This window comes from Anolis carolinensis, chromosome 1, assembly GCF_035594765.1.
Source record: "Anolis carolinensis isolate JA03-04 chromosome 1, rAnoCar3.1.pri, whole genome shotgun sequence".
Classification (NCBI taxonomy): Eukaryota; Metazoa; Chordata; class Lepidosauria; order Squamata; family Dactyloidae; genus Anolis; species Anolis carolinensis.
In genome coordinates this window covers 219,212,145-219,227,659 of record NC_085841.1, presented here as the reverse complement: position 1 = coordinate 219,227,659, position 15,515 = coordinate 219,212,145, and the positions used below count along the sequence as shown (strand labels likewise).

General features: G+C 38.8%; 1 protein-coding gene across 20 annotated transcripts in view; it reads right to left on the bottom strand.

The window, feature by feature from the left end:
• Positions 1–15,515, bottom strand: part of baz2b (bromodomain adjacent to zinc finger domain 2B) — a 286,844-nt gene that overhangs the window by 68,445 nt on the left and 202,884 nt on the right. For all 20 annotated transcript variants that reach the window (XM_062969086.1, XM_062969376.1, XM_062969200.1 and 17 more), the window contains 3 exons: positions 11,887–12,282; positions 4,180–4,801; positions 1,822–2,121 (listed from right to left, as the gene is read on the bottom strand). In XM_062969086.1, coding sequence (XP_062825156.1) covers positions 1,822–2,121; positions 4,180–4,801; positions 11,887–12,282 — 1,318 coding nt within the window. The remainder of the gene's footprint in view (positions 1–1,821; positions 2,122–4,179; positions 4,802–11,886; positions 12,283–15,515) is intronic.

Below are 15,515 nucleotides of genomic sequence, written 5' to 3'. Positions count from 1 at the left end.
AAGACCTACTGAATGTCAGAGTTGTCATGCATAATATTCAGTGTTAAAAGTCAAGATATGTAGGATTCACATCATTGATTCAACAGTAGAACAATATTCCAGTTCTAAATGCACTCTCTGAAGTAGTTTTAGGTAAAATCTAGCTAACATGATCTCAGGCTATGCCTCCACCCATGATAATTCAATACTAACACAAACCAATGTAATTGTGCCTCATTGACTTCTGACATAACGTAACATGACATGAAGCATCTCCTCCATTTCCACTAAACATATTTTCACATAAAGGATGCACTCCACAGATTCATGCCTTGGGGTTTAATGACATTTTCCTGTTCAACAGCTCTCCAAACTGAAGTCTCCATTCAGTTTTCTCCAAGAAGAAATTTTGAGCATCTAATGCTGTAGAACCATTTTCTGAGAAATACCCTAATTTAATGATAAACGTTATTTGGCACATTGAATTTCACTGATGTCTGTGTGACTAAACTAAACAATTCTGTTCGATATCCTGTTGTTAGTCCCAACTAAAGTAAACTCGTTCAATCCATAGTAGAATGGTGAGTCAACACATAGATAAAACTAATGGATTCAATATGTCTATTTTAGTTAGGACTGAAAGAGAATGAATGCCATGCATTTTCTGTTGCTTCCTCTCTTATTCTAGAGACTCAATCCAAATTGAGACCATTCTATGTCTTGGAGGGCAGGGCATTACCATATGTTGTAGCAATAAATTCCATAAGTTTAATCATGCACTGTGTTAAAAATACTAATTTGTAGTTGTTACAGCAGAAGCTACCACCGTTGTCAGAAACAAGCAACAACTTCAATTGATAGGTAAAGGTAAAGGTTTCCCCTGACGTTAAGTCCAGTCGTGACCGACTCTGGGGGTTGGTGCTCATCTCCATTTCTAAGCCGAAGAACCGGCGTTGTCCATAGACATCTCCAGGTCATGTGGCCGGCATGACTGCATGGAGTGCTGTTACCTTCTCGCTGGAGCGGTACCTATTGATCTACTCACATTGGCGTGTTTTTGAACTGCTAGGTTGGCAGGAGCTGGAGCTAACAACGGGCGCTCATTCCGCTCCCGGGATTTGAACCTGGGACCTTTTGGTCCGCAAGTTCAGCAGCTCAGTGCTTTAACACACTGTGCCACCAGTGTTATTAGAATGACACTAATAATAATAATAAATAATAAAACTTTATTCATATACCGCCCTATCTCCTCAAGGGACTCAGAGCTTCTGTACATAGCAATTGATGTCTTGGTTTTAATAATTGTCATGTTATGTTGTTTTATAACTATGTTATTATATTGTGTTTTAAATGTATTGATTGTTTTTCTTATGTAAGCCGCCCCGAGTCCCTTCAGGGAGATGGATGCGTGGTACAAGAATAAAGTTATTATTATTATTTTCACAGTGGAAGAATGCTCCATAACTGGCTGAAAAACATGCTGTGTGGAAGCAGAAAATCAGGATTCTCAAAGTGCACAGGCAACTACAGCATCCCGGTATCTCATTTTGTAAATATGATCTTGGATGTTAACAGTGGCCTAAGGGCAATGCAGTTTCCTAGTAAAAATACTTAGAATGTGTGAGACATTGTGCCATCTATGAATTTCAAGCAGAATGCTTTTTCAGGTATACAGATAAGAAAATGTAATGTGGTAATGTGCTGAGATGCAGTCCTGGAAAGATCCCGGGAAGTGCAAAATTGTTGGTTCCTTTTGAGATTTAAGCAAAAAAACTCTGCTCCACACACCCACAATTCCCTCACATATGAACAGAACAGAGAAATAGAAAATAACTGCAATACCACTGTGAGAGCTTGAAGTCAGCCCTGATGAAGGCGTGCCCACAAAGACAGGAGAGGGGGATTCAGGGCACAATGCAGCTGGAGCAGAACTCGGTGTCTTTGTTATTTGGAGATTGAGCGGTGTAGAGCAAGCTGCAAGACTGATGGAAGAACTTTTTGCAGAAGAAGTCGTTTTGTTCAACTTAATTGATGACTTCTCTCCTTCTGTGTCGCTCTCTGATTCATCTGGATCTTTATCATCTTCTTCCTCATCATCTTCAGATCCTTCAGTATCAAAGCCTTCTGAATTACTATCAGATTCTTTGGGAAAACAGAGGGATGATGAATTATAAGAAATGAATACAATTATCGCATTCACTGGGAATGTAAAGTGATTGGGAGTAAGAAGGAAACACAGCGAAATTCTAAACTGTTTACTGCAAGGAATAACTGGTCAAATGCTATGAGGGTTTTGAACCCGTCTTTTGACTTTACATCCTGATCCACAAGAAAAAAAACATTTCCCTCTTTTGTTAGAAGTCTGGCCACACTGGCTATCCATTCGGGATCTCTTTTGTAGCTAAAGATCAAACCCTGCAACTAATGACCCAGCAAGACAAACCCCACAGCTTTTCAACAATATATCATATACAGTTAACATGCTGTTTGCGAAACCTATTATCTCCTTAGTCTCAGGAAATAACAAAAACTAGATGTTTCTTAAACTAGTTATGGGCACCATCTATGTATGGTGTGTTTGGACTTGGGAACTTGGGAACTTACAAACAGATCAGAAGCTACGCAAAAACTGTGCTTCAAATATACACATTGCAGTTCTTCAACAACTTTTTTTTTTCGTGTCAGGAGCAACCGGAGTTGCTTCTGGAGTGAGAGAATTGGCCATCTGCAAGGACGTTGCCCAGGGGATGCCCGGATGTTTTGATGTTTTATCATCCTTGTGGGAGGCTTCTCTAATGTCCCAGCATGGAGCTGGAGCTGATAGAGGGAGCTCATCCGCACTCTCCCCGGGTGGGATTCGAACCTGGCAGCTTTCAGATCAGCAGCCCAACCTTCAAGTTACGAGGCTTTTATCCCCTTGGCCACCGGGGGCTCCTTCAACAACTGACAATACAGTAAAATAAATCCGGGTATCCGAGATTCGGTCTGCCCGTTTAAATAGGATAACCGGGGTTCTACTGTATTTCAGAAATTAAAGTTAGTGCAGAACATCCCACCTTTTGTTTTTATTTAAGTAAAATTTAAGATGCCAATTTGAAGTCATCACCAATTTTAATTAGAACACTGATTCCTTTTTGGGACCTATATGACTGATAAGACTGAAATTAGTCTTAACATTAGCTGAAATCCTATACATTCATACCTGCAAGACTTAATTATCTTAATAGTCATAAATTTCTGATTAGGTTTCAACTATCATAGGCTTTAAACACGAAACAAATTATTGCAATATAATGTTAGTAAATCTAACATCCTACTCCAATAAGTTTCTATTTGAAGTAAGTCATCACTAATAAAGCTTATTTTCACTTATGTAAAGGAATGCAACCAAATTATTTAAACTGATCCCTCAGTCCCTCCTTGCCTATCTCTTTCATCTTCTCAAGTCTTCACAATAGGGTTATAAATGATGTAAAAATATTTAAAATGATCCAAAAAGAGCTTTTTCAGTGTCAGAAAACTCACAATAAGAATTCTGAACAAATTCTGTGCAAAATTGCCAGTGATATCGTTGGGCAGAAATATTATTTTCTATGCAGAAAATAATACTCCTGTACAGAAATATAATTTCCTGTGCAGAAAATGCTATTTTCTGTGCACAAATTACCACTTGTGAATAAAGTACAGAATACATATCAGATTTCAGATAGGTTGCTTGCAGCAAGAAGAAAATTGTTAAAATTTCTCATTGCTTCCTTGAAGCATATCTTCCTTTCTTGTTTATTATTTATTCGTTTACTACATTTCTATCCCACCCTTCTCACCCCAAAGGGGACTCAAGAGTTTTAAATTGTTTGCCTCTCTGAGATCCTGTGATAAAGGGCAGGACAGAAATGTTTCAATAAATTATAAATAATTCAAGAACAAAATTAGAAAAATACTATTGTATAACCCTACTCAATCAAGAAGAAATATCTGTATGCTTTAGCACATATTCATTACCCCTTACTCAGTCAAATGACACCTTCATAAGTCTTTCTCCATACCTAAAGAGTAATCTACTGACAACAAAAGCAACATTTTGTTAACCTAGGTATGCTGCTACATTTAGGCTTATGACTCATGAAATTTTCAGTAAAGAAGATGACATTTGATAGCTGGGTGTAATAAATTAATAAAGTTTCTTTAAATTAAATAAACCTGATTGACTATCATCAGAATCCTCATCTTCATCATCCTCATCTTCATCCTCATCGTCATCGTCGTCATCATCATCCTCATCGTTTGAATCTTCAGAATCTTTACTGCTAAGAATGTCTGAATCTGTTCCTCTGAATTGTTCGACTACTGGTTTTCCTGATGGATGGCTGTGTTGTGTTTTTACTGTTGTTATTGTATTATTGCTGACTGTCTTTTCCTTTGCTGGGCCAGGTAATACAGGAGAGGTAGAAGACATCACGGGTGTCCGGTTGCTTGATATCTTTTTCCCACACGTGCTTAAATTTACTGGTGAGGAAAAGGTTATGCTGCTGGAAGTAGATACATTTTCATTGACCTTGGTTTGAGATTTGGATTTGGTGGTAAGTGCTAGAGGAGCTTCCTGAATGACACTCTGAATAACTCCATTGGGTTGATGGTTGCCTAAAAGTGCATTGGTCAAGAAAGGATTAGAATGGTTGTTTTCTAAAGAGGTGTGTTTTTGATGAGCTGGTGATGAACTGGTTGGCTTTGGACTCGATAATGCTGTGATAACCTTCTTCAGGTTCTTTGATGACTCATTTTGTTTCTTCAACTGTGCTGAGAATGTTTGTTTGTACTGTTCCTGCAGACAAGCACAAAAGACAACCAAAGGTTTAACAAAATACTACTATGAGACATGTCTTTAGCAATCTGAAACTGAAAAACTAAATTTAAATGGATGGGTGGACATAAGTGAAGATAAGGTTATAGATGAGTAGTAGCTATAATGAGTACAATGGTTATATGCCAACTTCCATGCCAAAGGCACCATTCCTCCTGATACCAAATGATGAAAAACTCTAGTAGGAAACTCATTCATGGCTTCCTTGACAGTTTTCCAAACACATTTATTTGGCCACTAGAGGCACAGAATGCTGTCTTCCATCTGATCCAAAACACTTTTTCATAGATTTTTTAGATATTGTTGTGTGGTCAAGGAAGCTACCTTAAAAGATGAAACAGCCAAATATTAGATCAATCTAGAATAATTCTAGAATCATCATACATTCTGTCTATTGTCGGAAGAGAAGAATGGATTCTCTTTCATTCTATAAAATGTTTGCTACATGAGCAAGAAAAGGATAGAGATATGTTAACAGAAAATCAGATTTACTTGAGCCATGCTACTGCTCGCAGAGGTTAAATACAAAGGTAGAAAAGATACAAAACCAATCCTGTTTACCTGGAAGCAGACTCTGTTATGATCAATAGAGGCTTACATCTGAATTAATGTAGGATTTAGGAATCAGATGTAAGTAAACTATCATAAGCATCTTGATAGCGAAAACATTAGGCAAGCTTTATGCAGGGATGGGAAAAACATAGCCTTCAGGCAGGACATTTCCCAGGGCCTTTTTTGTGTCCTGTAGGTCTGCCTCGCAGCATTCCCACTGCACAGATATTGATTTTTTTAAACGGATAAATACTTTCCACTCCTAGAAAGCTCCAGAAATGGTGATTTTCTAATAGAAGATGGTCATCCCAAGTAAACAAAAAGAAAGAAGAAATCAGAAATGGATTTCCAGATACTTCCCATTCTGCCTTATGTAAAAACAAATTTGAGGTCTTCCAGACCTGATGCAGTCACAGGTGGCCCTAGGACCAGGGCTGTAGCCAAGGGGGGGGGGGGTTAAGGGTTCAACCCCCCAAAATGTTCAGGTTTTAACAAAACCTGGTTTACTCAAGAATTTTAACTGGTTGACCAAATCCCCATGAATGTCCACTGATGTTTATCTGTCTTGAGTGTCCACAGAAATTTACTGATGAAGCCTGATTTCTAAATTATTTTGTGTTATGGAACTACTCTTCGTGATTCGCTAAAAAAAGTTTCAACCCCATCACTCATTTTTTTCAGACTATGGCCCTGGCTGGGACCATTCTCCATCACTGTATAGCTGATGCTAAAGTGCTTCAGTCTTTCCAACCGTGATCCTATAAATCTGCCCACTCAAACCTTGATGTCAAATATTATTCAGGTGAATCTAAATTAAATGAAAACAAATGAAAACAAAATGTAGGAGTGAATAAAAACCTGTAGATAACAATATTACCAAACACTAATTTTTAATCAAATTGTATTAACTGGGGAGGAAAGCACAATAAAACAGTAAAGGTAAAGGTAAAGGTTTCCCCTGACGTTAAGTCCAGTCATGTCTGACTCTGGGGGTTGGTGCTCATCTCCATTTCTAAGCCGAAGAGCCGGCGTTGTCCATAGACACCTCCAAGGTCATGTGGCCGGCATGATTGCATGGAGCGCCCTTACCTTCCCGCCGGAGCGGTACCTATTGATCTACTCACATTGGCATGTTTTCGAACTGCTAGGTTGGCAGGAGCTGGAGCTAACAGCGGGCGCTCAAGCCGCTCCTGGGATTTGAACCTGGGACCTTTCAGTCTACAAGTTCAGCAGCTCAGTGCTTTAAGGCACTTCGCCACCGGGGCTCTTTTAATAAAACAGTACATCCCATAATAAATATCCCAGTTTCTGCATAATAAGGTTAGATAAAAGTTGACATCTTTCTGTTTTATAATCTAAAGCAGGCACTCTTCCTACAGCTTGATCAAATGCGCCTTTCTCTTTGTCCACACGGAATTCTCATTACTTTTCTACCAGTACTGACTTTATTGCCCATATTGACTGTTTCAAGACACAATACTTTCTAAAGAGAAAAAAATACTGCAGGAATGTCAACATGATAAAAAAAACTGGTAACCATCTAGAATTGTCATGACACATTTATATTCTGTATGTGGACTTGCTCTTACTTTCTTTTTCCTTTACACCAGTGGTTCTCAACCTGTGGATCCCCAGGTGTTTTGGCCAAAAACTCCCAGAAATCCAAGCTAGTTAGGGTTTCTGGGAGTTGAAGGCCAAAACATCTGGGGACTCACAGGTTGAGAACCACTGCTCTACAAACTGCCTCCAAACCTGTGTAAGAATCTACCTGAGAAGAAGTGCACTGCACCAATGAGGAAGAATACACTCTGTCACTTGGCACATTCCTCTGATAAACAACACAAGTGGATGCAACCCTTTGCCACCACAATAACAGAAATGTTGGAAAATATGAAGTCAACCCTCCACGGAAGTGCATGTAATTTCCCATCTTTCTTTTCCCTCTCTGTGAGCTTCTTAAATACTATCTGCGTAACAAAAATCTAAGGATCATTTCTTGCAGGAATGTAATGGATAGGGGACAAAAAAGTTTTCAAAATCTAATGCATTCAAACCTTTCTGAGCACTTCAAGATAGTGGAATTCCCTCCCAAAGGAAGTTCCCCTTTCTGCTAGCAGGCAGAGAAGGGCGAGATATAAATGTGGGAAATAAATAAATTTATTTAGGCAGATCTCTAGCTCTTAACTTATGTGGCTTAGCATTAATAGGTTGTACTTAAATCCTTTTTTATTATCTTTTAATTGTGCTTTAAATGGTTTTAACTGTGTTTTAATCACATTGCTAATATATTTATTTGTAACTGTTATAGTATTTACTTATTTTATTTTATTTACTTTCTCACCCCAGAGGAACTCAAAGTGGTTTACAACATAAGAATGGCAAATTTCAATGCCTAACGTACATATAAAACCACATCATAAAATCTAAACAAGAAACATATAAAAGGTAAAGGTAAAGGTTTCCCCGGACATTAAGTCTAGTCGTGTTCGACTCTGGTGGTTGGTGCTCGTCTCCATTTCTAAGCCGAAGAGCCGACGTTATCTATAGACACCTCCAAGGTCATGTGGCCGGCATGACTGCATGGAGCGCCATTACCTTCCCACCGGAGCAGTACCTATTGATCTACTCACATTTGCATGTTTTCAAACTGCTAGGTTGGCAGAAGCTGGAGCTAACAGTGGGCACTGACTCCGCTCCCAGGATTCGAACCTGCAACCTTTCGGTCTGCAAGTTCAGCAGCTCAGCGCTTTAACACACTGTGCCACCGGGGGCTCCTAAGAAATATATAGCTATTTTTAAAATTCTATGTCCTTATGTCTAAATATTGTTTTATCTTATGTTTAATTGTCTTTACCATTTTTAATGCATAGCTATAAGAATCATATAGCTATGCATTAAAAATGGTAAAGACGATCAAACATAAGATAAAACAATATTTAGACATAAGGACATAGAATTAAAACCACCTAATATAAACATTAAAATCACATGATCAAAAATTGTAAACTGGGCCATTCCAATTATCGATTGCACATATTCCATATTTATTTCTTGCACTGCATTACTTTACTGGCCAAACGCTTGGTCACACAATCCAGTTTTTGTTTCCTTTCTGAAGGCCAGGAGGGACACAGGTGGGACTGAGAGCAGGGCTTCCCCAGAAGATCGTAATCTCCGTGAAGTTAAGTACAGTACTGATCTAATACAGGTAATAGGCTGGAATTCATAGAGATTCATAACTAATTTGTATTTACAACCCTACATATTCAATAGAATAAGGAATACTTTGGGATTATAAAAGTCCCCCAATACTGATTTACTGGATTGCTGCTATTGCGAGTGTCGGGGATCTGTTCTCCTATCAACCAGGATGGAGGGGACTGAAGTTTCAAACCACTCTGACTAGCAATCTTCAGTGTAACAATCTGAAGCAGGATCTCTCTTGCGATTCCTTCTTGTGCTGGAGATACCCCAATCTACAGGACAGCAGAGCCCTATCCTATCACTCACAGAAGCTAATACCCAGGAAGTCAGGATTGGTGGTCTTTTAGGATTCCTACATATTTCTTAAACTATTTAATAGGCAAGTATTGAGCTAGGAGATACTACTCAAGTATACTTCAGTAAAGTACACTTAACTAAGCAGCTGATCTAGAATCTCAATCACAGTTTTTTAGCTGAACTTGGCTTTAATTTGTTATCAATCCTCTTGGGTCTTGTTTAGGTAGAGAGGCTGAACACAAAATCAGTCAATCAATCATACTTTGTGATGACAGAGATTTATAAATTCAGTTCCCCCATTTTGTGACACTATCTTAATGAGCTCTTAATCTATTCCCACTAACCTAATCAAAACACAGCAAACAAAAAGCACACTTATTTCCAAGGACCTAACACCTGCATTTATTTTTTTTAACGGTTTCATGGTACTAAATTTACAGGGCTTAGTATGTCCATCACCTAATGAATGGCACTAATGTGTGATAGAGCTAGTGGTGGCATGCTTTGTTTGCCTCTTACTGAGTTGCATATGTTATCCCAAAGTGCATTTGTAATAAAAGCCAAGGAGATGAAGTCAGCATTTTCTTTTTCTTGGTATTTCTTCTTACTTACACTACACTTGTTGTAGCTATAGGTAAGATACTTCACCCCAAACTAGGTCACTGGCTTTTGCTATAGAAAAAGGAAGATCAGGAACATATAATGCACCTTCCACTGATTTCTACTTTTATGTTTTCTGCCCAAATTTCCTAAATATTTGGTTACAGGAAAATATGCACAAGTGTGTACATGCATACAGATAGGGAAATAACATAGATATATATTTTAGGTTTAGGTGTGTCTATATTTCTGATGTGAAAGCTGTATGTTTCTTTGCAACTGATGCAAAAATATACATTTGGTATCTTGGAAACTACGATGCCACCCACAGATACGGAATTAATTGGTATTTAACTGCTGTGTGAAATACAGTTTCACCCGGCTTCCTTCTTGGATTTAGAACAAACTCTATCCTTTGCATTTGACTTCAGCCCAGGGAGGCCCTTTTTTATGGTAATAGTTCAGAAACCATATGCTCTCCACACTGAATAATTCCAGCAATATGTTGCTTGGCACTTTGAAAGTTATGAAAATTAACAAGGAAATTGCTATTTTATTAGATTTTAAGAGAGCTGGAGTGCATTTGATACACATGTTAAATAGTTAATTTACTAGAATATAAATATAGCAGGAGAGACAAACAGTTAAAATGCTTTGCAGGCTAAACACCCAGAAACTAGAAATGAGTACGGAGACAGAAAAGCCAATGAATGATGTTGTACCAGTGGAGACTTGTGGCCCCAGTGTAGTGTTGTGCTTTTGTATGGAAATGCTGTTTGTTTTGTGTAGTTTCATTCGTGTCATATGATTTTCGTATTTGTTCTCGCTAACGAAAATGGGGTGCCTATACAAACAGATTTTTTGTCTGGCTTACGGAAAAAACGAAAATTTTCACACCATTGGCTGCAATAGGAGGGCTTCCGAGGCTCACCCCCTCTTTGCTCAGTTTTTGGGCTAGAGGGGTGAAAATTGCTACACACATTTTGACCTCTTTTGGCCCACCAACTTTTTAAATGTTTGCCCCCCCCCCCGAGAGTACTATTCCTATTAAAATTATTATTATTATTAACACCCCTTGGCACACATCAGCTGTCATCGGGAAGCCCTCTTCTCTCAGACTCAGGGTCCCAGAGTAACTATCATTATTAATATTAATATTATTATTATTATGAAGACCCACTGGTACACATCATATGTAATGGGAAGGCATTCCTCTTCCAGACTCAGTTTAGGGTCTCAGAGTAGCTATCGTTATTAATATTAATATTATTATTAACACCCATTGGTACACAGCAGCTGTAATGGGAAAGCAGCCCTCTGTCAGTACCTGCTTATTGTTACATGGCCGAAATGAAAAGAAAATGAAACCAAGCATGATGACTGTGCGGCTTTCATTTTCGTATTGCCTCTCATTTCCTGTGAAAATGTCATCATTTGTTTTGTGTAGACGAACGTTTGAAACAAAACAATAACAAGAAGGAAACGAAGGAAAAAAATTTGCGCACATCTCTACCCCAGTGCTCATATAGGATAATATACTTTCGGATGGTATTAGAGCTTAGAGAGAATTAGCTCTATTGATGTAAGGGCTTGGACCCTTCTAGTCACAAAAGAGGGGGATGGGGGGGGGGGCAAAAAGCAAGCTCCTCCAATACAACAAAAATGATGTTGTATTAGGCAAATGCTATGGAACCTGAGCACAATATATTATCACCTTTCTTTCCACATATCCTCAAAGGAATTCAAGGCAACATCTAACACTCTATCCATTCACTCCACTCTCCTTACAAAACAAGGTAAGTTAGGGTGAAATAGCTGAACTTCACAAATGAATGGAAATTTGACTATAAAGCCCTCATCCAAGATTAGACTATAAAGTCCTAGTCCGACATGGCAACCAGAAGAACATACTGGTAGGTAAAGATAAAGGTAAAGGTTTCCCCTGATGTTAATTCCAGTCATGTCCGACTCTGGGGGTTGGTGCTCATCTCCATTTCTAAGCCCAAGAGCCAGCGTTGTCCATAGACACCTCCAATGTCATGTGGCTGGCATGACTGCATGGAGCCATTACCTTATATTGATTGTATGAGGTCACTGTTGCAGATGTCTCATGGACATTTACAAATATAAAAAATTATATGCTAACATGACATCATAAGCCAATCTAAACTTCATTATATTTGTAAAGGCAGCTACAGAATTTTAAAACTCTGACTGTGCAGAATCAAAACAGCTCACATAGTGTTTATTTATTCCAAGATTGTTGTGTGCTTTCAAGTTATTTCTGATGTATGGAGACTCTATCATTGATAACAGCTGTGATAAAATCTAAAATGAAACACGAATCCTTCCCCATAGAAAACAGCACAGAATAAGAACTGAGGTCTTCTTACCCGGTTTGATCTTACATCAATGGTCAATGGGTTAGGTTCTTCAGAGGTATTTTTATTCCCTGCCTTGAGTAGATCAGGAGAAGGAACTATAAGTTTTAAGAAAGTTTCCTTTTTGGCTTGATTTACCAAAGACAAAGGGTTCACATTGGACACCAATCCCGTAGACTGTATTACGCTTGTGTGTTTGTTCACAGATTCCTCCTTTGCCTGAGAGCTTTGGAAAATAAAGGGAAGCTGCTGTGACAAAACCTGAGGCTGCTTCTGCTGGGACTGGAATGATGGGTGAGTCTGGCTGTCAGACACAAGAGGTATTGGCTGGTGCGGGCGCTTTTCCGGGGGCTTTTCTGGGGACTTTTGTCCATCCGCTTTCATGTCTGGTCCGCTATGCATGAGCACCTGGAAAACAAAGAACTGGATCTTGATTTGCGTTTATGTTGTTTAACACACACACATACACCCTTAAGCCACATATAGAAAATACAAAAGTACTAGAAAAACACAAAGATAAAACTGAAGATCCAGGCAATGTTGTAAGGATTATAATGTGTGACTAAGGCCCCATCTACACTGCCATATAAATTCCAGATTATCTATTTTGAACTGGATTATATGGCAGTGTAGGAGGGGCCTGAGATTGACAAATAACTCTGCTGATTAAAGAGAAAATCTTCAATCAATTTCTAGAAAGACTGGCACTTTATTCCTGCCTTTTCACAACAACGATGGGGGCAATTGTCAACTTGGGGCCGTGCTGTGGTGCAGGCTGGTGAGCAGCCTGCTGCAATAAATCACTCTAACCATAAGGTCATGAGTTCAAGGCCAGCCCGTGGCGGGGTGAGAACCCGTCAATTAAAAAAAAATTGCCCCTGCTCGTTGCTGACCTAGCAACCCGAAAGATAGTTGCATCTATCAAGTAGGAAATAAGGTACCATTTATAAAGTGGGGAGGCAAATTTAACTAATTTACGACGTTGGAATGAGGAAGTGCCATCACAGTGGATGATGAAGCAGCTGCTCCCCCGTGGCCAGAATCGAACATCCCCTCAGGAGAAGGTTAAATTGCCTCTGCGCCTGTCTCTGTCTCAGTTCTATGTGTATATGGGCATTGAATGTTTGCCCTATATGTATATAATGTGATCCACCCTGAGTCACCTTCGGGGTGAGAAGGGCGGAATATAAATACTGTAAATAAATAAACTGATGGATCCAAAGAGTGTTTCCGAATGTAGACATGTGGTTATATAATCTAGAAGTGTGGTTATATAATAACAATGAAAGGGAATAGGAGAGTAAGGGATAAAACCCATCAGATAGTGAGGGTAGGGTTCATAGAATTGGTTTGTTAGTGTGTTTTGTATGTTCATGTGTGTTTTGTTTATGTTTTGATATATGTTTGTTGTCAGTGGTAGTACTAGAATGTATGTAGATGAGCAGTTTTAGCAATACACACACACACACAATAAAAGTGAAAATGTTTGTGTGTATGTGGTGGGGTGTCCACTTACACAGACAAGCCTCCATTTCCACAAATCGCTATAGCTTCCACAACTCAGGAGACACCAATGGCCCTCCTTCCAATGACATTGCAGGTTATAGTGAGCGCCATGAACATGTATAAGAGCCTGCCAATGCTCTCCACAAACATAATACTGCCCACCACCCAAGTGAAGGCTTTCATACAGGGACAATTTCATCCTAGATTTTGTTTTTCCTCCACCACAGACATACCAGTGTTTCTGACTCTCTCCATTGGTGTGGAATTTGCATGACCCCGCCCACTGCCTCTCCCATAACCCTTTCCTAATATTTTCTATGGCACACAGCAAACCGAGAAATTGATGAGCAGTTGAACATACTGGAGAGGTTTGAGGAGAATTCACTATCATTTATAAGAGTTGTAGGTCCTGAGATATATAGTTCACCGGCAATCTAAGAGGACTCTGAACTCCATCAACAATGAATCTAAAACTAACTTGGCATACAGAACCCCCGTGATCAATAAGAAATACTGAAGGTCACTGGATTTACAGGAATTGTAGTTCACCTACATCCAGAGCACACTATGAACCCAAACAACAATGGATGTGGACCAAACTTTACATGCATACCCGATATGACCAAATGTGAACTCCACCCAAGATTGAATTGGACCAAACTTGGAACACAGAGCCCCCATGACCAGCAAAAAAAATACTTGAGGTATCTGGGAAAAATTCACCTTGATTTGGGGAGAGTTATACTTCACCTACATCCAGAGAGCACTGTGAACCCAAACACTGATAGATCTAGACCAAACCTGGCACATATACCTGATTGCCAAAATTTGATTACTAGAGGGGTTTGGGGAGAACTGACCTTCCTTTCTGGGAGTTGTAGTTCACCAACAACCAGGGAAACAGTGACCTCCTCCAATGATGGACCTGGACCAAACTTGGCACGCAGAACTCCCATGACTAACTCAACCTACTGGTAGGGTTTGAGAGGACTGACTCACCATAGTGGAAGTTGTAGTTTACCCTACAGCCAGCGAGCACACTGAACTCTACAAATGATGCATCTAGAGTAAACTTGTCCAACGTAACAAACTTTGAGTACTATTGAGTTTTTCAGGGTTAACCTGGCATGATGTCAGTTCATCCGCAACCCTATGCATTTTGCACAATTAAAAATTGACTTTTTCAAATAACCTGTTCAATGCTGGGTACCCAAGCTAATATGTGTATGTGTGTGTGTGTGTATGTGTGTATATATTCTATGCCCCTTCCACACAGCTGTATAAAATCCACATTGAACTGGATATGTCTCCAGTTGAGATAGTGATGGATTATAATTTTATTGTTTTAATTGATGTATTTTTACCATGTTTTTTATTGTTGTTTACATATTTTAACTGTTGGAATTTGTATGTTTTTATGTTATTAGCTGCCTTGAGTCTGCATGCAGAGAAAGGCAGGGTACAAATGTTCTAAATAACTAAATATGGCAATGTGGATTCAGATAACCCAGTTCAAAGCAGATATTGTGGATTATCTGCCTTGATCTTCTGTCTTATATGGTTGTGTGGAAGAGCCCTTTGTAGTACAGTAGAGTCTCACTTATCCAACACTCGCTTATCCAACATTCTGAATTATCCAACACATTTTTGTAGTCAATGTTTTCAATATATCATGATATTTTGGTGCTAAATTGGTAAATACAGTAATTACTACATAACATTGCTGTGTATTGAACTACTTTTTCTGTAAAATTTGTTGTATAACATGATGTTTGGGTGCTTAATTTGTAAAATCATAACCTAATTTGTTGTTCAATAGGCTTTTCCTTAGTCCCTCCTTATTATCCAACATATTCGCTTATCCAACGTTCTGCCGGCCCGTTTATGTTGGATAAGCGAGACTCTACTGTATTACTACTTTTCTAGTATGATATATATATATATACACACACATATACATATATATACATACACACACACATATATATACACACACATATATAAATACATACAGTAGAGTCTCGCTTATCCAACATAAATGGGACGGTAGAACGTTGGATAAGAAAAAATGTTGGATTATAAGGAGGGATTAAGAAAAAGCCTATTAAATGTCAAATTACGTTATGATTTTACAA